Source organism: Manis pentadactyla, chromosome 10 (assembly GCF_030020395.1).
Source record: "Manis pentadactyla isolate mManPen7 chromosome 10, mManPen7.hap1, whole genome shotgun sequence".
NCBI lineage: Eukaryota > Metazoa > Chordata > Mammalia > Pholidota > Manidae > Manis > Manis pentadactyla.
In genome coordinates this window covers 96,945,872-96,970,892 of record NC_080028.1, presented here as the reverse complement: position 1 = coordinate 96,970,892, position 25,021 = coordinate 96,945,872, and the positions used below count along the sequence as shown (strand labels likewise).

General features: G+C 42.7%; 1 protein-coding gene across 2 annotated transcripts in view; it reads left to right on the top strand.

The window, feature by feature from the left end:
- The first annotated feature begins 1,300 nt into the window (after nt 1-1,300).
- Nucleotides 1,301-25,021, top strand: part of ZKSCAN1 (zinc finger with KRAB and SCAN domains 1) — a 38,639-nt gene continuing 14,918 nt past the window's right edge. Inside the window, exons 1-6 of one of the 2 annotated variants that reach the window (XM_036904687.2) lie at nt 1,301-1,448; nt 9,408-9,923; nt 10,174-10,327; nt 12,786-12,877; nt 13,153-13,279; nt 15,778-16,593. In XM_036904687.2, the coding sequence (XP_036760582.2) occupies nt 9,498-9,923; nt 10,174-10,327; nt 12,786-12,877; nt 13,153-13,279; nt 15,778-16,593 (1,615 nt within the window). In that variant the 5' untranslated portion in view covers nt 1,301-1,448; nt 9,408-9,497. The other variant, XM_036904688.2, reaches the window with a different exon arrangement.

The following is a 25,021-nucleotide window of genomic DNA, read 5'->3' as shown; positions in this document are numbered from 1 at the left end:
CTTTTATCACCTGTATGGCTTCTGCTTACTGATTTCTGCTGGCCTCCAGTTTTCTGTGTGTCTCCTATTTTAACTCCCTAAGAAAGGGGATCTAATTGCTTCAATTAGTCACTACTGTTCCATGAGTCAGACCTCTGAGGCCAGGTCATCTCCACATTCCACTTGTCAGTATATATATTAACTGTTACTCTGTCTGATCCAATCAGCTCTGGTCCAAAAAGTGGTCACACAGCACGAATATGGTAGGTACTTCAAGCCTATCAGTCACCTATCCAAAACAACTATAGTTTTGCACTATGTCTAATATAATAAATAAGAAATATATTACGTATGAAAACAGACAGGAACAGGATAAATTAAAACTATCATGGCCCAGTTAGGGTGGAGGGATTAGAGGTGATTATTTTTCTCTGTTTTGCAATTTTCATTTAATGATGCTGTAATTGCTTTTCAGTTTTCAGATTTTTTTTAAGTGATCTGCCCCACACAATAGGGGTCACACAACTAAGCTAAGTTCAGTCTCACCCATGAACTTGTCTTGGAACGTAAAGTCACAATCATTAAAGCTTATGGTCACTCTTGCACAATGTGGAGCAGCATTTATCCTTGCCTTACCTAGCCAGATAAAGGTGAAGGCCACAGGCCATAATTGTTGTAGGTTGTGAAAGCACCTTGAGGGCAAAGGTATTTGTTATTACGCTGAAAACTTCATTTAAACTACTGTAATAGCATATGCCACATGAGCGAAACCCAGACTCTTATAACTAGCGTGGTTGTGGCAAGGCGTCCCTGTCCACAAGCCAGGTATTTGAAAATACCAGGGGCTCCTTGGCAGACATCTCCAGGGCTCCAGAGAAACTACTATGGCTGTTTTATGAAACCAGGCACCCCCGGCTTCACTTTGATGGTCCTCTGTTTACACCCTTATTTCTGTTCCTCTGCCACAGACGTACAATTACTTAGTATTATTATTGCTTGTAATAATAACTATCATTACTTTAAGGACTGCCCGAGATGGAAAAGACAGGAGAAACTTATTTATCATATGGACCTGGTGTTTGCGATTTATCATAGCTGGACAGTTTGCGTCTCGTCTAGCCTGAACCCCCTTCTCGTCCGTCCCCGTTATGCACTCTTGCACTCGGAGCGCACATGCAGAGGCCCCTGGTCCCCAGGCTGGAGGTTTCTCTCCCGCAGCTTAGACGCCCTGTCTCGCGACTCTGGAACCGAGATGCAAAATCCTCCCGCGCTCCTAGAGAAGACCCGGAAATCCAGCGCAGTCCCGGAAGAAGAGGTGCTGACACACTTCCGGCCTTTGTGACTCATTGTGTCTGTGTCGAGGCGTCGGAAGGGCCTGGGTCTGTGTGCGGCGCCCTTCTGCCGACCTGAACCCCAGAGTCAGCTCCCCTTTCTCGCCCAGCGCCCCCGGGCCGCTCCCGGGGCTCACGGTGAGACTTGGGGCCGGCCTCTGGGGAGGACGGGCGGGGCCGCAGGGTTGTGTGCACGAGGGTGGGCTCTGCGGCCGCGGCCCCGGGGCCCCCCCAGGCTGCCTGGGCGCAGTGTGAAGGAACCCAGGCCCCACTCCCCTCCCCAGGTCCGACTGTGGGAAGCGCCGTCCCCCGCGGACGTCCCCGCCCCACCTCTGGGTCCAGGCGGGGAGGGCGCAAGCGTCTAGGCGCCGGGGGTGCTCGGAGACCTGGGAAGAAGCGGTCTGAGGGCCCTTTCCGGGCCCTTCGACCCCAGTGTCATCATCGTCGTTTGACGTTTGTGAGGACGGGGTCGCGAGCTAATCGACCCCTCTCTGATTTTTCTGCTTTCCCATCGTCGCCATTTGCTTTCATTACAGTGAGAGATGTTTTTGGGGGTCCTTCAGGACCTCGAGGTGAAAAATGCGTAAGGCCGAGAACTGGAGATGTTTTGAGGTGCCGCGTACGTGTTTTCAGATCACCTGCTTCTCACCCCACCCCCACCCCCGAGCGCTGATGAGAGTATTTGAAAACTTAGTCCTAGTAGATGAAGAAGTGATTCGGGTCTAGTGGAGATTATGTACATCCACTCTCTCAGCTTTCTGGAATCTTTTGAAGGCCTTTAATAAAAATGAGCTGTCCGGGAGATTAGGTGGATTTTTCAGTTCTGGGTAGTTACTCTGCTGGTCTTGGAGTTCGTGAAGAGTGAGGGGAATTTCTAGAAATGCACCGAGCCGTTAGGAGATTGATTAACTGAGTGACCTCACATAAGACAGAACAGTACACCAGTTCTGTTTTGTCATCCATAAAATCAGCTATATTTTCTCGGAAGGCCCTAACAACTATGAAATTGTTTGATTTGGTAATTGAAAAACTAAGTTTACAGTTTAGCCTGATGGTACTGCCCTTCCCCCTCTTTCCCGCAGTTCTTCTAGTGCACAATAAGATACTTTGATTATAGAGAGTGGCAGTTATATGGCCAAAGAAAGCATTTATTGTACATGCCAGTGCTAGGAGGATTGAAGGTGGTCAATAAATACTTGTCAAACTGAATTGTGGACAATTTATTGTAACCAGATCAACAAAGCACTGTTACTCTGTATGCTGGCCTAATGTGGAGAAATAGCTTTATTACATAGGGAATCATAATGATAATTTGCTCCAGAATATATTTCCAAGTTTGTGTTGTCTCTGACTTACTATGCAAGATCCTTGTTCATTATTTCAGACAGTTTTCACCAATCTTAAAATGCAAACAGGAGGGCTAAGCTACTTAAGATACCATAGTCTTTTGTTGGTTCTCTACTTGATGTAAGCATTTCATTTTTTTCTAACTTGATATTGAATCTCAATACAGGTGAGTGTTATGGGAAATCTTGCCTTTTCATTCTGAGGTAGTACAGTATTCTTTGAGTAGCTTGCTCTCTTTTAAAGGTAGCTTTTTCATACTTTAAAGCATTTTATAGCTCTGTTCAAAAATGAGAGTGGGCAGTTTGTTTAAACTTTGAAGACTATGCCCTGGTAAAGATACTGGTCTGTTAAGAAAATAGACTTTGGACTAAATTGAGCTTGTAACTCCAAGGCCTTTTTGTAAGAAAGTCATTCTTATTTATCCTTGGTGAGAACAAGTTGGGGGCAGGGAGTAATCTTATCTAAATAGGATAGTGTATCAGAATGTCTTCCAGCTCAGAGGGACCCCACAGGTAGTTTTCTACTACTACTCACCTGCCCCACCCCATTTGACAGATAAGGATTCTGAGTGTCAAAGAGGTTAAATAACTCACTCAGGGATGTGTAACTTATTTGTGGGAGACGAGAGTTCTGGTGTTCCAACCTGTGCTGCTTTCCATGTTACAGGATGCCTCCCATTGCTTAGTCTTTTAAGTAAGCATAAAATTGGAAAGTACACCTACTTCTCTAGTGCCTACTAAATGCCAGATACATTTTAACTGCTTTATGTATGTTAACTCATTTAATCCTCACACCTCTGTGAGGCAAATAATGTTTTTTATCCCATGGTACAGATGAGGAAACATGTATAGAGAGAGTAATTTGCCTAAAATCATCAGCTGGTAAGTGGTGGTGCCCCTTAATTAAACTTTTCCAAGTAGCCAGGGGCCAACTTGAAGGCAATGGTTGAATGCTGTGTGGATGGGCAAGGAATAGTACATTGTAAATACAGTCAGGTGTGTTTTTTAAAAATGGTTGCTTGCAAGATATCATATTAAATGGTCTAAGAGGTATGAAGACGCATATCCTTAACAGTAGTTCAGTTGAGGAGGAGGGCATGAAAAACTAAATTAAGAGAAAGAAACATAAGGACTTCACAGCAGGTACCAGTAGAGACCATTAGGGTGGGGGTTTAGACAGAGGAGAAGACATTGGTCAGATCATCTGGGGACCTAAAATAAAACCCAACCCTGCCACTTGTGACTTTTCTCTTGACCAGAATAAGAACAGAGAAAGGTTTGGGGGTGGGGAGAGGACCTGCCCCAATCGGAGGAAGAGGGAATGCACCTCTGCCCTCATCTCTGGCCCTTCGGGTCTCACTTCCTTCTTGGAGTCTCTTCCTGTTCAGTCCCAATGACCCTAGAAATATCCTCCTCTTTAGAACTCCTGCCTAGGTGTGGGCACAAATCAGGATTGCTTTATTCTCCTTAATACAGCTGAGACAGGATAGAATTTTCATAAAAATAGATACTTCTGATGCCAGGCTGGTTACCACGCTATTTCTAGATGAAATAGATGAATCCATTGGCATCTCGTGAGTCTCCTTAGTCACACGGCTCTCTATAGTGAAAACAGCAGGTGGCAGATGAGGCCCATTCCTGAGTGATGGTTCTTCATGGACCCCTTCGTTGGCCTTCCTCTTAGACAGAATCTTATGTAGAAGGAAGCCCTTCCTTACTCCATGTTAGGACAGAGTGAGTTTGTTATTGTCGACTGAAATCAACATGGCTGCTGTATTAAGAAAGAGTGTATTCAGTGTAACTGAGGACCCTGGCCTGGGAGGACAGTCATTCAGAGAGTTCTGATTGGACTGCTCGGAGTCCTTTGTCTGGAGACAGTTAGTATGCCTTTTTATGACAGGGAATGCCTGGAGGAAAAGAGGTTACATTAATAAATCAGTGTATTAAAGCAGCATGTCAAGGATACGTCTCAGTGTCACGGGAGAACATACTGTGCACATTCTGCTGCTACCTGTGTGTGAGAGAAGGCAAGGATCAGGACTGTTAATCATTCTCCTAAAGAATTCGGTCAAGGACAGAAGAACCAGACTCCCAGCCAGTTTATCCTCTGTGAGCATTCCAGGCTGTTTCTCTTCTCGGCCACGGTCAAAGGCCTGTGGCAGTTTTGCTGGCACAGGTGAGAGTGGCTGCACGGCTTCTCCACAACACAGCCCAGCCCGAGTTGGTCTGGCTAAACAGCTTAGGGCCTCGACAGTTTACCAAGCTGTCCTTGCCTGTGGCACCTCTGTGGGGAGCCATAAGAATTTTATTTCACAGTATGATGGTTAGAGCTTAATCCAAGGAGTCCCACAGACCTAATTTCAAATGCCGACTGTACCATTTAATTGCTGTGTGACCTTGGGTTATGTTATTTAATGTCAGTAAACCTCAGTTTTGTCATTAAAAAGTGAGATGATAATTATGCCTACCTCAGGATTGTGTGAAATGGGTAATGTGATTCCTGGCACATAGAAAGCACTCAATAAACATTGGTTCTTAACTATTATGCCTCCTAGAAGCTTCTTGAATGGAACAGCCATGAGGTTCAAGTGACATTTTAGCTTAGCTCTGAAGGATAAGTAGGATTTGAAAGAGCAGAGAAGGAAATCGTAGGCATTGAGTGTGATGTAAGGAAAGGATGGCAATCAAAATACAAAGCCTATGTAGTAAGTACTGAGTAGACTCATTTTACTGGATCAAAAGGTTCATGTGGGGACGGGGAAGAAATTGAGGGGAAACAGACTACTGGAAGATGGTGACTGCAGGCAGTAGTTTTAGGAAGAGTAATCTGAGAGTAAGATAGGAGATGGGGGTGGGAGGCAAAGTAGGGAGAAAATGAAGGCAGGGAACCAGAGAGGAAGCTGGACTTCACAGAACTAGGTAGAAAAGTAAGTATGGACAAAGAATTACTTCTTCCTGGTGCTTGGAGACTGAAGCACAGAATTAACAGAATTAAACACTGCTGGGTTCTCTAGAAGATAAGTACAGAAAAGACATGTCCCTGTCTAAGGGGCTTAAAGTTGAGTTGGGAGGTGGAGAAGGAATTTCAACCCAAATATTGAAAAGACAAGGAGAACATAAGCACCCTAAGGTAGGAGCAAAGAAAGTACTAAGGGCGTTCAAAGGAGGGGAGGTTTCACAGTTTAATTCAGAATGTGTGGAGATGTTCTATGCCTTGAAGGATAAGTAAACATTTGACCAGTAGAGCTGATAAAATGGAGATTGTTCACAGCAAAGGGGTGAAGGTAAAAAAATCACATCCTATGTTTGGGGAACATGGATGGGCCGGATAGGTTGAAAGATAGGGGATCACTGTTAAGAAAAGTAGTGGGAGGCAAGACTGGAGAAGTGCTGACTCTGTCTGTAGTTGAACACCGAACTAGTAGGTGGAGGATTCATTGACAGTAACTGAGGGGAAGCAGGGAATGCCAGAGCATACTTGGGCAATGCTGCCTTGACCTTGGTATGTTGTTCATATTGGAATTAAGCGGGAGAAACTATTCGGGAACTATGTCCCTAGCCTAGCCAGGAGATAAGAAGCCCGGATGAGGGTGGTGGAAAATAATTGTGGGAGGCATATAGCAGGAAAAGATGGTATTTCTTTTGACTTTTCAGGATGAAATGAAAGTAACTATGGCTTATAGAAATTATTTAGCCTTCAGTTGGGAAAAAGCTAGCCAAAGGCATGATCTCTTGGGCAACCTGTGGCTGCCTCCTGTGGAGGTCCTGGCTGGCACCTGCCCCAGCTCCAGGGGGCCTCTTCCTGGAAGCTGCCCTGTTAACATGTCTGTTACTTCTCAGAGCTGCTGTGGTGCTCCTGTTAAAACTACCTTAGACCTGTTGGCACATTGTGCTTGTACTGTAATTATTTTTGTAAAAATAGGAATGGGGCTTCTCATAGGACACCCTGCATATTGTAGATTCACAGGAATGTTTAAGAAATTGAATTATTGTCACTGTAAGGACCTCACAAGCTGCTCTGAGGTTGAAAACAAAATGTATTTTACGGCAGCAAGGAGGGTGGGGTGCAAAACAGGTCTGAAGGGATCAGTGGGAAGGGCTAGAAGATACTTTGCAATAGGACTTTTACCAGTTTAAAATCATCTGAGAAATGACTTGATTCCCCACATTCTCTTTACAGTTGCATAGAAAGGTTTTTTGGATGTAATGTTCTTTATAGTTATTATAGACTGCTATTTTAATAAGGATTTCTGTTTTTTATTAAGGACCAAAAAATGAGATAGAAAAACTGATCCTGTGGTAATCTTTGATTAAAATCCTGTTCTTGTGATGAAAACAGTCATTTCTAAACTTTTTTGGCCACACATTCCTATCAGTAAAAATTATTTATAAAAATTACATGCATGTACTGTTAGATCAGTATTTTGTATAATAAAACAAGAAATACATTGAATTGTGCTACTTAAAGATAACTTTTGTGGTTTAAATGTAGAGTTGACCCTCGAATGACATGGGTTAGGGGCTCTGACTCCCCCAACAGTGAAAAAATCTGTGTGTCCCAAAACTTAACTACTAATACCTTACTGTTGATGAGAAGTATTACCAATAACATAAACAATTGATTACTCATTTTATGTTATGTGCATTATTTACTATATTCTTACATAAAGTGAGCTAGAGAAAAGGAAATGTTTTTTCAAGTTGTTGCAAATATCAAAAAAAAATTTCCAATATATTTATTGAAAAACATCTGATCATACCTAGACCCACACAGTTCAAACCCATGTGTTCAAGAGTCAATTATACATGATTTTTTCCCACCAAAATTACTAATAATTTTTTAGTGAGAACCATGTAATTCAAAATGCTAGGGTAAAACTCTTGGCTTAACTCAATATGTTACAGAAATTAGTTGCTTTGTCTCTGAAACTTGAATTTGATGTTTAGTTTTGATGGCTGTAGGATTGAAAAAGATAGTTCACAAAGATTTGTCAGTTCAGTGGAAAGAAATGCTTAGTGACTTGTGATTGGTCCTCTCCACCAACCGTGCTAAATTTCTGTGCTAACATTCAGCTAGTACATTCCCATTTTTCATGCCCATAAATTCCCTGTTCTTACAAACTAATCAAAAGGTGTATATTTTTAACAAACAGACTTGTGTCCCTCTAGATTTTTTTTCATTTGGAAGATTTTTAAACAGATTAGAAAATATTTCCGAGGTTTTTTAAATATGTATAAATAATAAGGATTTTTCCAGGATATTTAATATCAATTTTGGCAGTTAAAATTACCTAACAATGGGAATACTTCCCAGTCTACATCTGTTCTCATAATAGTCCTTTCCTCATGCTCTTTCCTTTTTTTTTTTTAAAACAGGTATTTTCTTACTGGTTGACTTGTTTTATTTATTATATTAGATCGACATTGGTTTTTATCTCCTCGTCTGGCTGAGTAAACCTTGTTCTAGATAGAAACTTCAGCTGTGCCATTCTCTTATTTACATCTGTGTACATCATTAGTTTTTCCTCTATAATTGTAGTTTCTCTGCAGGATCCTTAAAACTGCTTGTCTTTTTACTTTTTATTTTAGATTAAAATTGACATATAATGTTATATATATTGCAAAATGATCGCCACAGTAAGTCAACATTTTTCACCATAGTTAACAATTTTTTTTCTTGTGATGAGAGGTTTTAAGATTTACTCTCAGCGTCTCTCAAGCATGCAGCACAGTATTGTTAACTATAGTCACCATGCTATACATTACATCCCCAGGACTGACTTTAAAACTGGAAGCTTGTACCTTTTGCCTCTCTTCACCCATTTCAGCCACCTCCCCGCCCCATGCTTGTCTTTTTTATGAAGGCGAGATTAAAGCTAGATGAAATAATCTATGAGTCCACACAATTGGTCTCAGATAAACCGGGAAACAGCTCAATACCTAAAGAACAAGGGAAGAGGGCACCTTGGTAGCTCTCTGTGTGCAGGAAGGGGGCCCCCGCTTCTCCCTTGGGATGTATCACGTACCCTTTATGACATGTGACGGTTCAGTGTTTAGACTGAGTGATGGTGTTAGTATCAATTTGTACATTAAATGTGGCTCACTTTCTCTCACTTTAAAACTATTAGCAGGCATTTTAATATTTTCTTTGTGTATCCAGAGTGGATTGTCTTGTACTTCAAAGACCACAACTTTAAGCTGACTGAGGCACCCATAAAAATGACAGAAAAAGTGAGATGGTAGATTGGCAATTCTGGGGCTTCAAATTTGGCTTGAATGTTGACTCCACTAGGTAGGTGGTCACCTGCTACTGAGCAAATGACTTAAGTTGTCTAAGCCTCAGTCATGCCATCTGTAAAATGACACCAGCAATTGTGCCTAGTTGTGGGAGGATGGTGTGTGCCCTGCCTGAGACCTGAACCCTGGTGCTGGCGCTCTGCCCCCTTTGGGCTCTCCCTGGGCTAAGCACAGTAATCGCATGATGTCATGACCTGCTGTCCTGTGGAGGTAAGGTGCTTGTACTCAGGCACGCAGCCTGAGGGTTGAATTAGCCTTGTGGAGGTTTCTGTTTGCCAAACCCCAGTATATAAAGTGACAGAGGAAACAGCGCGCTCTGGAGGCCTCCCCCCCCCTCCCCCGCTTAACTCTCCAGGGGCTTATTCTCAGGGCCTTGGTCTGTAGCCTTGGGCTATGTGTTGGCAGCACAGGTCACTTTTCATAAAGGTACCGATAACTTTTTTTAATACTTCAGGAAGACTACAGAAGCAGACGTCAGAAACCTCTCCTAGGACAGAAAGGAGAGCACAGACCCTGTTGGAATCAAGGCAGTTCCTAGAGCTGAATGATGACTGCTGAATCAAGGGAAGCCACCGGCCTGTCCCCTCAGGCTGCACAGGAGAAGGACGGTATCGTCATAGTGAAGGTAGAGGAGGAAGATGAGGAAGACCATGTGTGGGGGCAGGACTCCAGCCTACAGGAGACTCCTCCTCCCGACCCGGAGATATTCCGCCAGCGTTTCAGGCACTTCTGTTACCAGAACACTTTTGGGCCTCGAGAGGCTCTGAGTCGCCTGAAGGAACTTTGTCATCAGTGGCTACGACCAGAGATCAACACCAAGGAGCAGATTCTGGAGCTGCTGGTCCTGGAGCAGTTCCTTTCCATTCTGCCCAAGGAGCTCCAGGTTTGGCTGCAGGAATACCGTCCTGACAGTGGGGAAGAGGCCGTGACCCTTCTGGAAGATCTGGAACTTGATTTATCAGGACAACAGGTAAGAAGAGGTGAAACATTATGTGTGAGCAGTGCATGGACTTTGAGACTGGAGCTGAGAAAAGGATACTGATGTAAAGTTGTGTTAGTAAGTAACCTTTGTGGTGGTGGTTCTCCCTGCTCTGCTTGGATATTAAAATGTATTCTGGCTGCCTTCCCCCTGCATCTGCTGGTATACTTTGGTCTTCTTGTTTGTTTGGGCTCCTGTTTAAAGAGTGATTTACCCACAAACCCAACCTGTTTGTCCTCAGGTCCCAGGGCAAGTTCACGGACCTGAGATGCTTGCAAGGGGGATGGTGCCTCTGGATCCAGTACAGGAGTCCTCGAGCTTTGACCTTCATCAGGAGGCCACCCAGTCCCATTTCAAGCATTCATCTCGGAAACCCCGCCTCTTACAGTCACGGGGTAAGAAGCAGGGCTTCATGTGGGGAAAAGAAACTGTTTAGGACAGGTGGTACCCTCTCCATGTTGCTAAGTGCTTATGATATAAGAAGCTTGCTTATTTTTATCATTATGCATTATTGTCATTACTACTAAATATTCAGGGAAGTATAGCTTACAAACCAATCTCAGGAGCTAATGTCACTAAGGAGGTAAGTGAAATGTGCATAATGAATTTGGTGGACATTATTGAATTGTTAGCATTCTGGATGTCTAGCAGAATTTTTTCACAGAAAAGTACTGGGAAGGGATAATATATTTCCAGCTTGGGTTTTGAAACACTCTAGTATATCATAAATTATCTTAAGAGGGATCATTTAAAAAATTTATTTGATTTAAAACATATAAAATGTTGTATAACATCAATCTTTTTTTAGGTTACTTCAAAATTTTCAAACAATGGGGAAAGAGTGGAAAGAGTATTTTGGTTTTGGTTGAGGAGCTGAGGGAAAAAATGTCAGGGTCGTATAAATAAAACTTAGTTTAACTTTCTTCCTTTGAGGGAGACATTAATGTCTTTATCAAATTTTAAAACCAGTCTAGGGACAGAATATCAGCCAAAATAATAACATACTAAAAGTAACCACAATATTGCTCATGTAATTGTATATTAATGATACCAAAATTTTAAAAAAGAAAAAAATAAAATAGTAATATCTAAAAAAATAACTAAATAACATACTGAAAGTAAGAAGAGTTGATAAAGGCCCATTCCTTAACCAGTGTATTTATTGGCGATGGCGTTTAGGGTTGGCCCATCAGAGCTGACGGAAGCATGTTCCTCCGTGCATCCTTGAGGAGAGCCCATGGGAACCAACGCACTGTGATGTGTAGTGAGCACCAATGTCTACCCAGTCCCGTTTATGTCCTGGGGCTTGGGAGGTCTCTCCACACTCCGCAAGGGGCAAATCAGGAAATTGAAGAGGAATATTCGTGATTTTACATGCAGATTGAGCTTCCCATTGCCAGAGTAACAGTTTTACAGACTGTGGCGCATACAGTTGTTGTTACTTGGAGAACAGTTCTTCAAAGAATTGAAGCACATGCCTTCATCCTCAGTTCCCTCTCATATTACTCACCTTCCCGAGCACTTGCTAACCCTTCAACGTTAGGGTACTAGGCATCTAGTCTCTGTACGTTTTCTTTAGATTATCTTACTGTACCATCTGAAATAATTACAAGGTTTAGTGACTCCATTTCAAATTCATTTCTCTAATTTGTGCAGTTTAGTAACGTCATCTGTTCACCAGTAACATTTCCGAGTCTAATATTACAGGCTCCCCCCATCCTAAGGTAGAGCGTTCCCATGAAACCTTTCATAAGCCAAAGTGGCAAACAATTTTTGAGTGTTTCCAGACCCCAAAAATAACGAATGTCTCTCAGGCTTTTCTGAAACCTCAGGACACATCTTGCTAATGGATGGTGTGGCAGCACAGATGCCCACAGCCATGGGCCAGCGTGAATGGTGAACACAGATCCGTCTAGGCTTGCTGCTGAGGTGTGGGTGTGCTGTCTGGGCAGGAGCCTGGAAGCGCCATTCTCGCTGCTCAGGGTGGGGCTGCCTCAGTAACAGCCCCATGCAGAACAGATGCTGTTTGTGGTTTTTTGTGAAAGCAAAAACCAGCTTTGCATTTTGGTTGGTTAGTGTAAACAGGCATTAATGTAGGTCTTTTGTAAAAGTGAAGTGTACTCACATGGGCTTTCACAGCCTGGGGATACCTCTACTTGGTATTTTAATTTTGCAGTTTAAAATCTTCCTAATTGTTCTTACACAGTGCAGTTAGTGTGATCATCTGACTTATTACAGATGCCTTTTATTAGCTGAGTATCAACCCATACCTTTATACATTTGTAAATATCTCACCAACTTTTGAACCAAATATACATTGTATCAGAAACATTGTGGCTAAGTGAAGGAGAAAAGTAGAGGAATAGAAAATGGCAAAAATTTTTTACTACTTACCCAGAAGTAAGAAGATCCCCTTCCTGTACAGTTACTACTAAAGATTTTTAAAGCAGATGGTGGTTTTCACGACTAAATGGGATTCTGATGATGTTCTGGAGAAAATTAAATCACAAGCCAGAGTTGAATCAGGCTGAATGTTCCCACTTCTATAGCTGCAAATAGCTATTCTGGCTCTGCCATTCTTAAGTGTGTGACATTAGGCAAGTTGTTTACCCTCTTAGGGCCTCAGTTTCCCCTTCCTTAAAATAAAGGTGTTGGACCAGGACCCTTTCATGACTCCTTGTGATTCCTGCTTAAGAATAGAAATCTTGGGAAAATAGAGGCCATGCTTCTTAAAATATATATTCTCTGTAGTTAAACACTGAACATCAAACAGACTGGTGCAGGAAAGAGTGTGCCCCTGGGGAGGCCCAGAGCAGAGCTGGTTTTACTCACAGCTCCTTTCTTCTTCCTCAGCTCTCCCTGCCACTCATGTTCCTGCCCCTCCTCACGAGGGGAGTCCCAGAGACCAGGCGATGGCATCTGCACTATTCACAGCAGATTCCCAGGTGAGCTTTGGGCCCCTCTGCCTTGCTGAGTTCCTCGTGTCTGCCTCTCTTCCCGGAACTCCTTGCAGTCTCTGCCCAGGACACTCACTGTTGAACCCCCTGCCCACAGAGTAATCCCACCACCCGCCTGTCTGCCAGAGCCTGGCATGGTCACCTTTTTTTTCCCAGCATTTCTGTAGACTTGTAGTCAGCTCCATCCCTGACTCCAGGTTTGGGCAATGGGATTGTGCATGACCTTTGGGGGAACTGAGTGTGGGCATCTCATATTATTTCAGGCAATGGTGAAGATCGAGGACATGGCCGTGTCCCTCATCCTGGAGGAATGGGGATGTCAGAACCTGGCTCGGAGGAATCTCAGTAAGGACAACAGGCAGGAGAATTTTGGGAACGTGTTTTCCCAGGGTAAGACTGATACAGGATTATTGTCCGATAAGATTGTTTTGCCTCTTTTGTATTAGTTGTGGGATCTCTGATGTATTCAGTTGAGTGTTGACAATGATTTGGAGATGACTGAGCCCCTTTTCCAAACCAGAGAATAAGAATGTTTGTGTTCAGTTAACCCCAGAAGCTTGGTACTGTGACTCCAGGTGGACTTTTTACCTCTAGGTGGTTTTTGCTCTTTGAAATCAGAAATATTTCCATGTTCTGAGTCTTCACCCCTTCAGCCACTCAGTTACCTAGGAGGGTTCTGCTCCACCTCCAATGGGTTACAATTTAGGTGTCTCTGTTGGAGGAATGTCTTTTATTTCCTAATGTAGAGGGCGAGGTGAGAACTGATACTGGTCTGATCATAACTTGGGACCATGTTCATGAACTACCATGTATCCTTCCATGGGCTTTCTGTTGTCTTCCATCCCGTGAGCACTGCTCCATGACAGCTTGATAAAATTCCATGAGCTTGAGTCTACACCTCCCTTGTGACCAGGATTCTTAGTCTCCATACCTAACAGTGATCTTCTGTGGAGAGAGCTCTGGTTCTTGGGTATGTGGTAAGAACAAAACTTTAAGAGACATTAACCAGATAAGGTGACACAGCTGAGAAACATTCCTGTTTGTCTCTGCTAGATCTCCACCCCTACAGATCTACAGAGAAGGTCTCAAATAAACCATGTCACAGGAGAGTCCCATGGGACTTCTGCCTGAGGAGGACAGCAGGAGGTGAATGAACAGAGAAAGGATATTAGCATAGAAACCTCAAGTTTTGTTTGTAGCTGTCAGCATAACAGGTTTATGGATTCTTGGTACTGCTGTTTGGACTTGATGAAAATTAAGTGGAATTGGATGTGTGTTTATGAGCTGGGTATTTACTCCATAATAACTTGAAAACCAAACATTAGGAACTATCCAGTTCATCAAGGACCTTGGCTCAGAATTCCAAAGAATTTCTTCTTCCTTATTACTGGTTCAGTATTTATGGCAATTTCGTCACTAAAGTCATGGGTTAGATATTACTAAACTCCCTTGGTAGTTGTATTCAGAGGCCACTTGGAAAGGTTTCTTATGGCCAAGTAAAAAGAATAAAGTTGGGATATTTGGAGGTTTTCCTACACAGTGTTGTCATATATAAATAGTGTGTGTTCATTGAACAATTTTCAGTCTTTACTCAAAAACAAAATAACAGTGATCTACAATAAAAATATATTCCAGTGCTTTAATATGTTCATTCCTGAAATGAGAGGGTCAGTTCTGTATTGGTAAAATTTTATTTTCTTATATTATCTCTTCATGGGTATTTCTGGAATTATTTCCAGTTTCTGTCAGGGAAGGTTTTAGGTATGATTATAAATTCCCCAGCTGACTTCTTCACCTTCATCTCTGTTACTTGAGCACTGTAAGCTCTGTGCTGCTCTCCTGGTGGGGAGTGACTGGTGCCTGTGCCAGAAGGTCCACATCACCTGTCAATGTCAGAGCTCTTTGTTTTGTGCATTAACCATGGGCTTGCTGATAAAAATCTCACAGAATTGGAAGATTATTCACTTTTCATTTATTAACTGTAGGCACACCTTGTTTTATTGCGCTTCACAGAGAGCATTTTTTTCACAAATTTAAAGTTTGTGGCAACCCTGCATGAAGCAAGTCTTAACAGTTCCATTTTTCCAAAAGCATTTGTTCACGTCAGGTCTCTCTGTCATATTTTGGTAGTTCTCGTGATACTTCCAACTTTTATTATTATCACTATATTTGTTATGACGATCTGTGATCAGTGATTTTGACTTGCTGAAAGCTCAGGTGATGGTTAGCATTTTTTAGTAATAAAGTGTTTTTAATTAAAGTATGTACTTTTTTAAGACATAATGCTGTTGTATACTTAATAGACTAGAGCATAGTATTAACATAACTTTTCTATACACTGAGAAATCAGAAAATTCACTTGACTCACTTTATTGCCATGTTTGCTTTATTGTGGTGATCTGGACCCAAACCCACAATATCTCTGAGGTATGCTCGTATATTGCTTTCTGCCAATAGAACTTAACCATTTTTGAGGGAAGACTGTCCATTCTCTTTTTTTAACTTGAAAATACTTACATTAGAAGTGGAGCATGATTGTTTAAATGTATATTTGTTCCTTCTACTTAGCAGGTGACCAAATAATAGAACTGTGAACTGTGACCTCTCTATGTTCCTTAATTCCTCGTCCCTTCTTTCATAGATGGTTCTGTCCCCTCTGCTCTATCCCACTCTCTCTGCACGTGCTCTCTGTTGTCCTCTCCACTCTGCCCACCCTCTTAACTTCCTAGCTCTACTCCATGTTGTCCCTTTTTGTTGTTGTTTCTCCTTATTTCTCTATTTTATCTCTGGTTAATAGCATGTAGAAACTTCCTGGAAAACAATGTCACTTGATTAACCTATACATTCAAAAGAAAAGGTGCTATTGTATTTTCTATTTATTGTGCCAGGTGGTGAGAACAGGAATGAGAATGAGTCCACCTCAAAGGCAGAGATTGCCAAAGACTCAGCACCGCATGGGGAGACAACAGGAAGATACCAGAAAGATTTTGGAGAAAAACGTGAACAGCAGGGCAGGATAGTAGAAAGGCAGCAGAGAAACCCTGAGGAGAAAACTGGAAGAGACAAGAGAGATTCAGGGCCAGCTACCATCAAGGAAAAAAAGCCCACCGCAGGAGAGAGAGGTCCAAGGGAAAAGGGTAAAGGTTTGGGAAGAAGCTTCAGTCTGAGTTCAAACTTTAACACCCCTGAGGAAGTCCCAACAGGAACAAAGTCTCATAGATGTGATGAATGTGGTAAATGCTTCACAAGGAGCTCAAGCCTTATTCGCCATAAGATAATCCACACTGGTGAAAAGCCGTATGAATGTAGTGAGTGTGGGAAAGCCTTCAGTCTTAACTCAAACCTTGTCCTGCATCAGAGAATCCACACAGGAGAGAAACCTCATGAATGTAATGAGTGTGGCAAAGCCTTCAGTCACAGCTCAAATCTCATTCTGCATCAGCGAATCCACTCTGGAGAGAAACCTTATGAATGTAATGAGTGTGGGAAGGCCTTCAGCCAGAGCTCAGACCTTACTAAACATCAGAGAATCCACACAGGGGAAAAACCCTATGAATGTAGCGAATGTGGAAAAGCTTTCAACCGAAACTCATACCTTATTTTGCATCGGAGAATTCACACCCGAGAAAAGCCCTATAAGTGCACTAAGTGTGGCAAGGCCTTCACCCGGAGTTCAACCCTCACTCTGCACCACAGAATCCATACCAGGGAGAGAGCCTCTGAATACAGCCCAGCCTCCCTTGATGCGTTTGGAGCATTCCTGAAGAGCTGTGTATAAAGCCAGAATTTGTCAATGAGTCATTTCCCCGTTTGTTTCTAAAATTATTTCAGAGGTGTGTGTCCATGGAGGGGGAAAAGAAACAGCCTCAACAGGTTAAAAAAAACACACATTTTAGGATCCTTATGGTTCCATCAGCAGTGTTCTGCCTTGCATAGTCTGTGGGCATGTAATTATTCCACAGAACCCCCGCAGGGAAAAGCTAGTCATGGATAATCCACGTGTTGTTTCTGCACAAGACAAAAACACAGTAAAATGTCAAGCTTTTCAGTAATGAGGATACCTTTAAAGCACTGTTGGACTTCAGCAACCACAGTATATAATTGCAAGGTTTGGATTGGCTCTCCTAAAGTGATACTAAGGTTAAAAAGCTCGCTGCAAACAAGCCCTACTTGGCCAACATCCTGCTGTACTTCTCAAAAAAGAGGGACAGTTAAAACGAAAACCATATTGGGACATGCTGCTCGAACTAGTTATATATACAATTGAGTTATATATAATCACTGGTAGCCTACCAAAGCTGTAGAAATCTAGGACTGTGCTGATCAGTATCAAACCAAAGATTTCTATCTCTTCCTGAAAGAGGGTGTGTGCTCCAGTCTACAGTTCCAAAGGATTACCAAATGTAGATGGTTCTATCCTCATCACTGAGATAAATTCTACTGAAATGGCAACAGTGATTGAAAACACTTCTCTCCCTTCTAGAAATCCCTCAAATTCCTAAAGCACTATCGCACTCCTGTATGCATTTCTCCACAACTCAGCACTTGATTGTCTGCTTTCTTTTAATCCTTCATTGTCTTGTGTGTCTTAAGATTTCATTACCCCCCACAAGAGATACTTTGATTGTCAAGGGGTACATCTCTATCCCTGAAATTGCTGGACACAGTGCCGAACACATAAGAGGCATGCGTTATGCCCAACTTCTAACAGGACTTTTACATTTATGATGAAGCCCTATGAATCCTGAGTACCTGAAATATGGTAGCCTGGGCCAACTTTTGAAGGGGACCTTCAGAGCCCAAGGCATGCAAAAGCTCTGGGGTCTGATGCTATTTTTGTCCTAAATATTTTTTTTAAAGTCACTGGTTAGCCACCTACATAGACTCTAAACATGGAATTAATGAGTAAATACCATGGAATCTCGTCATCTAAAGAAAAATACGAATACTTACTAAGGCCATTTTTTGACATCTTTCTATGACAAAGATCTTAGCCAGGATTCTCTTAAGTCAGCTGCTGAACAACATGATGATTTAGGCACTTACTGAATCATTTGTAACTTTAAATAATACAGTTCAGAAGATGTGATTTTTGTTGGCTTTTCAAAGAAAGGAAACTTGGAGGGAGCTTTTTCCTCACACCTCCCAGAAACTTTGCAGAAGCGTCTGACATGGTGAGCTGACAATAACTAAGCATGTTGGTTGCCCCAAGAAGTGCGTCGACCTGCTAAGATGTGGTTGGTGGTATTGTAGCCCTACTGAACATGGTCTTTCCTGTTTCTCACCACTAAAACCTGAGGAGAGGTTATGAGACTTTTGTCTTTTCCACCCTCTGTGCAGGAGGATACAGCTGGTGGCCTAGAAGCTAATGACAGACCATTGTCAGATACACATATGGAAGACCCAAGTATCATGGGCTACTACATAGATGGTCACAAGAACTTGGGTGGAGATGACCTGTTCAGGAGAGCATGCGGGTGAGCATGGATACCCCGCAGGAACTTAGAATCATAGGCTAAGGGCACACCTGAAGACTGTCCCCATAATAGGAGAGCCCTACACAGAGTTTGAGATTTTCCAGCAAGAAAGAGAACTAAAAACCATCATTCATCAGTTGTTCGTGGACCAGCAACTCCAGCCCACAAACAGCAGGGCTCTATGGAGAGCCAGGGAGCTGGAGGCGGCTGTGCCCCAGGCCAGGCCAGACTGCAGTTCTGCCCAGCAGTAGTTCTTGGCCTCTGTAACTTGGACCAACCACAACTCCCTGTAGCTTCTGAGCAGTTTCATGGTGTTGCCTGGGGAAACTTCAGGGAAGTCAGCTGGCAACCAGAATATTTCTAAAGGAAAACAGGAGAGACTCCAGAAAAGTATACCTAAGTAATTTCTTTTAGTAAAGGGGGGTAGAAGACATTTTCTTCAAAGCATGAGTCACAATGGTGGTGGCAGAGAAAACTGCTGGTGCTTCTGAGCAAAGACTTGGCTGCTGGGAAGCAGCTGAAAGCAGTGGGGTGCCAAACGCCAGGCACTGACCGTTCTCAAGCGGCAAAGAACTTCGTTTGGTTCCACATTGGCCTTTTTTTAGCCACAATTACATGCTGATGTAATTCAGCCATCGTTTTGTGTGTGTGTGTGTTTAATAGTTAAATATAACCTGTGCCTCCACACTTAATTCCCCTTTCACCAGGACATCCTCCCAACAGTGTGGGCTCACTGCTGAGGTCACGTCAGATCTTCAGCAGGTGCACTTCCTGAGGCAGCTGTTTGAAGATGTGTTTTCTGAAGAAAACAGGCTGTACCTGCTTATTAAAACCGTTTACACTGCACTCATTTATCAGGCGCTCTAGTGCAGAGTGTAATTGGGTCTTGCTCAGAAAGGCTGCAACATCTCATAGAGCTCAGGACAGTTACTCAAAAGTTCTTGACTGACTGAAGTCTGTTAACAGTAGAAGAACTGTACAACAGACCATTAGCATGCTAGTTGATGCAGTGGAAGTTTTTGAAGGGTGTTTAAAAATACACCTTAACCTTGCCAGGAAAAGAAGTAAAATTCCTCAGGTTGTGGGGAATTTGTTTCTGCTCCAGCCTGGCAGACAAGGCTAAAGAGAATATGGATGTAGGCAGCATCTTCATATGTAAGGCACTTAATATTTTATTAAAGCATGCAAGTGAAACTGCTGACTGTGTAGAGGTGGACACGTTTGATACGTGAGACAGTTCGCGTCTTAACATACATTGGAGAATCCATTCCAGAAAGGGGAACCTCTTGAATGTGATAAATATAGCAAAGCCTTTCATCACATCTCAGCCCTTAGTGTCAGAAAGCTTACACTGTAAATAAACTGTATAAATATTCTATGTGAGGACAACTTTTCATGTGCAGCACTCATTGCTTTGGACAGAAATGAATTCTGTCAGTATGTCCCGACCATGTAATGGATTTCAGAAACACTGCAGAGGAAGCTCAATCTTGACTTGAGGATCCACAAAAGAAAAAAATGTGGGGAAATGCTAAAGAAATAGCAAAAATGGTTACAAAATTGTTCTTACAAAAATTGTTCTGTTGGGTACTTCTATATATTTTGTATGACCATAATATCAGTGTCTTTGTTTTGTACCTCCAGCCCCTGTTGTTAATCTGTATATTCCCTGTAAACAGATAATGTATTTTATTTTAATCTATTTGACAGAACATATCACTCCAAAGCAGCAAGGTTTTGGAGTGAATAGTGATCTTGGAGGTTGGTGTGGTTATAGACAAAAAGTCCACAGAACTGAGGAGGGGGGAAATGAGGAAAAAAACCTTCATAGTTTGGTGCTTATCAAATCAAGAGAGGAGGTTAGCAGATTCATTAGGAGAGACAGGGTGATAGGGCACTAACATGGAGCAATCCCTGTAAATATCTGCAGCTTCCTGAGAGTTTTCCGTCTTGGCCGGAAAGCTGACCTCTTAGCTGCCAGGTCACCATTTCTAGCAAAGAGAAAAGGTTCTCTGATCTTGTTGGGGTGGGGGGTGTGGCAGTCGCAGGCAGGTAGGAGGGTCTTCATGAACCGAGTTGGGTATGTTCTGGAAAGGCCAGTAGGGCCACTTGACTGGATTCTGTAAACCATATTGTTCTGCTGCCCCCACTAACTCTTAAATCTTTGCTTAGAAAATCTGGGATAAGAAAACACCAAGATGGGCTTTTTCCTGGCAAATGGGCACAGATGGTCCAGTGTCTGGCACTACAGGAGGTTTTCCTGATAAGGCTGGAGAAGCATTTTGCAATATTCCTTTTGGCTGTGCTCCTGCCAGTTTCCCTTGTGCTTGTTTCCCCTGGTTTGAGATGATTACAAGAGAGGGCTGGTGAAGATTTACGGCTACAAAAGAATTTTTTTTCTAACTTTTATCCTCAAGATCACCTTTTTTTATTCCAGGGTCTGGTCATCCTGATGTACTTACTCATCTAAAGCTAACCAACCAGGTTGCATCCTGCATCCTTGTGGGCGATCCTTTGTGTGAGTTGGAGTTAACAGTATTAAAATGTGGTCAAACAGTGACAGCAATACTTATCAGAGGAGCCATACTTTTGTGTGCCCCACTCTGAGCAACTTCCCAGAAATATTTGTGAGGGATCTGGGGTTTCCCATCTAGAAAATCAAATGATGATCTGCAGATTGCAAAGTGAAATGTAGAATCAGAAAAAAGAAATTAAGTGGTATCAGTAGATCTTTTCATGGACATTCAGAGTAGATTTTTATTTCAGCTACTACTGGAGAATTTAATAAGCATTATGTGGAAAGTTTTCCTAACATAGATTTAGGTTGCATTTTTAAATGGACACACTACTGTACATTTAGAAGCAGTTAGTTATTTTGCTATTCAGATTAATTTTTTTATTGTATCTGTTTTACTTTTCAAAGCTTTGTAAAAATAAACTTGAAGTTATAGGGAGGTCAAGCCATCTCCAGTTCCACAGGTCAAACAACCATTTGGGCATCTCCAAATACAGAATGTCTGAACGTGGGGGCTTAGTTTTGTATCATCTGCTTCTGTCGTAGTGGACACCACAAACCTCATGTTTTTCTCTTGTCCTGAAATAGCAGAAGGTAAAGAGTGGGCATTAGGTTGACTTTCAAACATGATCTGCTGTTATTTTAGAAGCTTTCTCTTTTTTTCTCATTTAATCTTTGAGATTCTCACCTCCATTTACTAAAGAATCATGACTCACTTAGAATTATACCATAATTAGCAAAGTTAATTGGTCTGTGAAAATTACCTTTTCTCTCTTCAGCAAGCCCTCATGGAGCAGTGAGGCTGAGTGTGTGAAGATAAAAAGAAAGAATGAGATCTGTGAGTGGTGGAAAGGTGATCATTGAAACTGGGATTTCATTCCAGTTTGAGTTGTTTTCAGTTCCTTTGGTCCAGGGAGCGGACTCAGCAGCTGCACTCGCCCCAGAGCAACTCTCGTTTAGTCCCCCAACATGGTCAGGGTCTTAGGAAGGAGAGTGCCTGGTGGCAGGAGCCAGGAGAAATGGGGAGGAGGGGGCATGTGTTGGGGTAGGTGCTCACTTGCCTTCCCCCTCACCTCAACGACACAGCAGGTCAGTAAGGTCTTCGCTGCCCTAGGAAGGGCAAAGCATGTTAGACTTAGGGACCCTGCTGCTGGTAGCAGGGATTCTAACGTGGAAACAAATATATGGGGGGTGGGGAGCAAATATTATGCAGGAAAATCTTGTTCTAAAACTATATGAATTAGGGGTTAGGATGGGATATGCAAGCAAAATCAGTTATTTTAAGATGAACATTATTTTTGTTAACTTTTAGTTAAATATAGATTATTAAAACCAGGTCAACATGATAAGCCTAAATCTATATAAAGAACTAATAACTCATTGTTTTGTTACCTGTAGACTGGTTAAGACAAATCTTTCCTGTTTGGTCAGTTCCTAGTTTCTTAGGTTAGAGTAAATTAGACCAAAAGAATAAATTTCCTTGTCTTCATATACCTGCAGAATTAAGTTATTGCTGGTAAAACCTGGCCTTTTCTTTTTACTAGTCTGAAAAGTCCAGATGCTTGGTAGATGTTCCATAAATGATTTTTAAATTGAATTTGTTAAATTAAAATCCTCCTTAATGTTTATAGAAAGGCTTCTCTCAGTAAGTAATGGAATCTTTGAGGAAAAATTGTTCATTTTTTTAAAAACTAGGGAACTCCTCCATTGAAAATAATTGGAAACCTTGATTGAGGACTGAAGTTTCAATCACGGGAAACGGCAGCAAAATGAAGTGTGTACGCATTAGTCACTCTTCCACTTTAGGGGGCCCGTGTGTCTGACAAAGAAATTGCTAGAGTAGTGAGCTGGGGAAGGAACTCGTGGGGAATTGTAATACTCTGTTGTTTCTCTTCTGGGTCACGGTAAATAAATTATCATCTCTAGGTCGCAATTTTTGTGGTGTTTGTTTTTTGTCATCCTTGGTCATGTAAATACAAGTGTCTTGAGTAAGGAAAAAGGTATAATTTCAAAGTTAAAAACAAACTGACCCCACACCCTGTCCCTGCACAGATGCCCGTGTCCTACGTACTTCACACAGGCTCCCTATGAAACCCACCCAAGAGCTGTTTATAAGAAGGCAACAGGATGAAAAACCATGGAGTAAAGTAGCTTTTTAATGATCCTGCCAATACATAATTTTCCCATTAAATGGAACCATTAAAATAGAACTTTGGGCCAATTTATGAAGCTTAAAAAAGTGAACGACCTAATGGTTGGTGCAGTATGCGATCTGATAGTTTAGCCTTTCACACTGTGACCTCTAACTTAATAACCTTTTTTTGTTATTGCATAATACATTGAAACAAGCTCAGTTTGATTTGTTTTACTTTGTCGTATTTAAACAATTGATCTGTGCACCCTATTCAGAAGCCAGAATAGATGTGCAGCTATTCTGTTTTCCTCTGCTTGGGTTTCAGTGCCATTAAGGAATATTCACCCTGCCCAGCTGGCTTTCCAGGCCTATGGTGGAATAAACCAGTTTTTTAAAGAGTAAACAAAATAAAAGGTGACACATGTGAAAAAGTAGTGTCTTCACAATCAAGAACTGACATTCTTCAGGGGAACATCACCCTATCTGTCCCATTCTCTTAGCCTGGGCCCCCAGAGCAGAACCTGGGGTGAAGGCTTATACATGAAATGATTCCAGAGAATGGAAGTGAGGGACAAGGAGAAATCCCATATGCTACTGAACTTGGTCACTGCGGTGGACGCCAGTACCATGGGAGATTCTGGTTGGAGCAGAGGTTTGGGCATGAGAGCCTGCCAGTGCCCCCAGGGCAGACAAAGAGCCCCAGGAATCAGGCTTGGGTGTACCTTCCAAGAGCTGCTGTCAGCCTTTTGCTCTGTCTAGTCCAAACCCTGGTGGCTTCCTGCATGTGTTCCATTCCCGTGCCTTAGTCACAGATTGCACAGGAAGAGAATATGAGGACATGGCCACCGCCATTCTTAACTCTTGTTTGTGCTAGACAGTCCTGTTCTCTGCCCCAGTCCTGGGTTCACAGGCCGGGTGTCTGCCGTGCCCCCCACTCCCAGTCGCCCTCAGGCTTAGCTCGCCCTCTTAGCAGATAGCCTCTCCCAAGGGCTTCAGGCAATCCCATGTGCTTTACTCCGGTCTGTCCTTCCTGCTCCCTGGGGCCCCTGCTGCCTGTTGGTTATGGCCTTGCGCTCTTGTTGCTTCCTCACCCCAACCCCTGCCCTATGTTAAATAAGTGCAAACCTGTAGCTTTAAGGAGCAAAAGCAAATTGTAAAAATCTTTGGTGTGACCTTGTCCCCCACTTTTGGCTGCTAAATTCCTCTACCAAGTGGACTGATTCTGTTCCAGTCTCTTCGCTGCCGATACCCTCCCTCTTAACATTCCGTAAGTCAGCTCTTACCCCAGCCGCTTAAAGGTCACCAGTGTTGTCAGAGCATTTTCTCCATCTTCATTCTTACTTTTCTGTAACATCTGACCATTTCCTTGAAACGCTGTCAGTTGGAATCATGCTGTCATTCAACTCCAACCTCCCTCCACTGAAGAATAGCCAAGAATTTTCTCTAACTCACACATCAGCTTAGTAAAGACAGTGCCCCCCTTTCACAGGTGCAGAAGCGGGCCTGAAAAGTGAGGCAGTTTCCCGTAGGTGGCAAAGCTGGACTTTAAAACCAGGCCCATCTGCCTCCAGCAGCCAGGCTCTTGTTATGATTCCATTGTCGCTTGTCCTCCTCTGTGAGCTCAGCGGTTCTCTCACCCTCTGACGTCACCTGCGTGACCCTACAACCAGCATAAGTGACACACAAAGGCATTGAGCCAATTTGCCTAGGACCAAATCCTTCATCTACCCCTTAACTTGCTGTGTGTTAGTTTCCTCATTGGCAGAATGAGCATAGAATTCACGAAACATTAAATAAGCTATTATGTGTCAAGGCAGCTACAGAACAGTGCCTGACAAAAGTGTTCCAAAAATAGTAGCTATTACTGTTTTCTCCAGGGCCTCTTCTGAATGTTCATTCACCCCACACAAACACACAGAAGTCTCCTTTTTTATAAAACATGCTGGCAGTGTCCTCCATCCTATGAGTCCCTAAAGCATGTAACCTTGCAGTCGGAGCGCCCAGGC